At 57.4% G+C, this 591-nt stretch overlaps 1 protein-coding gene across 1 annotated transcript in view; it reads left to right on the top strand.

Annotated features, from left to right (window-relative positions):
* The window catches only part of EMH_0062440 (uncharacterized protein), a gene marked incomplete at both ends in the record, with an annotated part of 324 nt that extends 142 nt beyond the window's left edge, over positions 1–182 (top strand). Inside the window, one exon of the mRNA XM_013498034.1 lies at positions 3–182. Within this exon, the coding sequence (XP_013353488.1) occupies positions 3–182 (180 nt within the window). The remainder of the gene's footprint in view (positions 1–2) is intronic.
* Between the last annotated feature and the right edge of the window lie 409 nt (positions 183–591).

The raw sequence follows: 591 nt of genomic DNA, 5'->3' as shown, positions 1-591 counted from the left end.
CGAGATTACATGACATTTTGGGGCTGCTGAGGAACTTGCGCAGCTCGCGAGTCGCCTTCATCGCGGCTGAGCCGACGGCCATGATGGGACGACTAAGCGCCCTCAGGACTGACATTGCGCCACTCGTTTGCCGCTCAGGGCCCTTCTGGCCGGACCCGCGGGGCGATTTGGCCTGCAACTGAGCGAGAGAGGCAACGCGGCTGCTGCTGGCCTCCTCCCCAAACTCGTCTTCCTCTTCAGCCTGGAGGCTGTCTGGCAGCTCCCCAGCAGGGCGAATACCGTATGCATCTGCATGGAGCGTTGCATACAATTCTGTAAATCCTCTTGGGGAGTTTTCGGTCTCTGCTTGTGCGTCTGTCGAGGACAGGTCGCTAGCTTCGAGATCATCGCCAAATTCGTGGGGGCGACTGTTAAGTATCGTTCGTTTGCTTCTTGTGTCACCAGCCGCTTTGTTATAGGTCAAGGTTTCGCTCTGGTGGGTACCAAGAGAAAGAAAACTGTTCGGTTTTCTCTCGTGGGCTTCAAGGCTCGCAGTGCCGGCGGTCACAGCAAGAAGTGCCGCACCAGCGCAGCAAAACCTGATCATTGTGG

The sequence above is a fragment of the Eimeria mitis genome, genomic scaffold (assembly GCF_000499745.2).
Source record: "Eimeria mitis Houghton genomic scaffold, Emh_scaff3123, whole genome shotgun sequence".
Taxonomy (NCBI): Eukaryota; Apicomplexa; class Conoidasida; order Eucoccidiorida; family Eimeriidae; genus Eimeria; species Eimeria mitis.
Note: the sequence above shows the minus strand (reverse complement) of the source record. Positions and strands in the feature narration are given on the sequence as shown.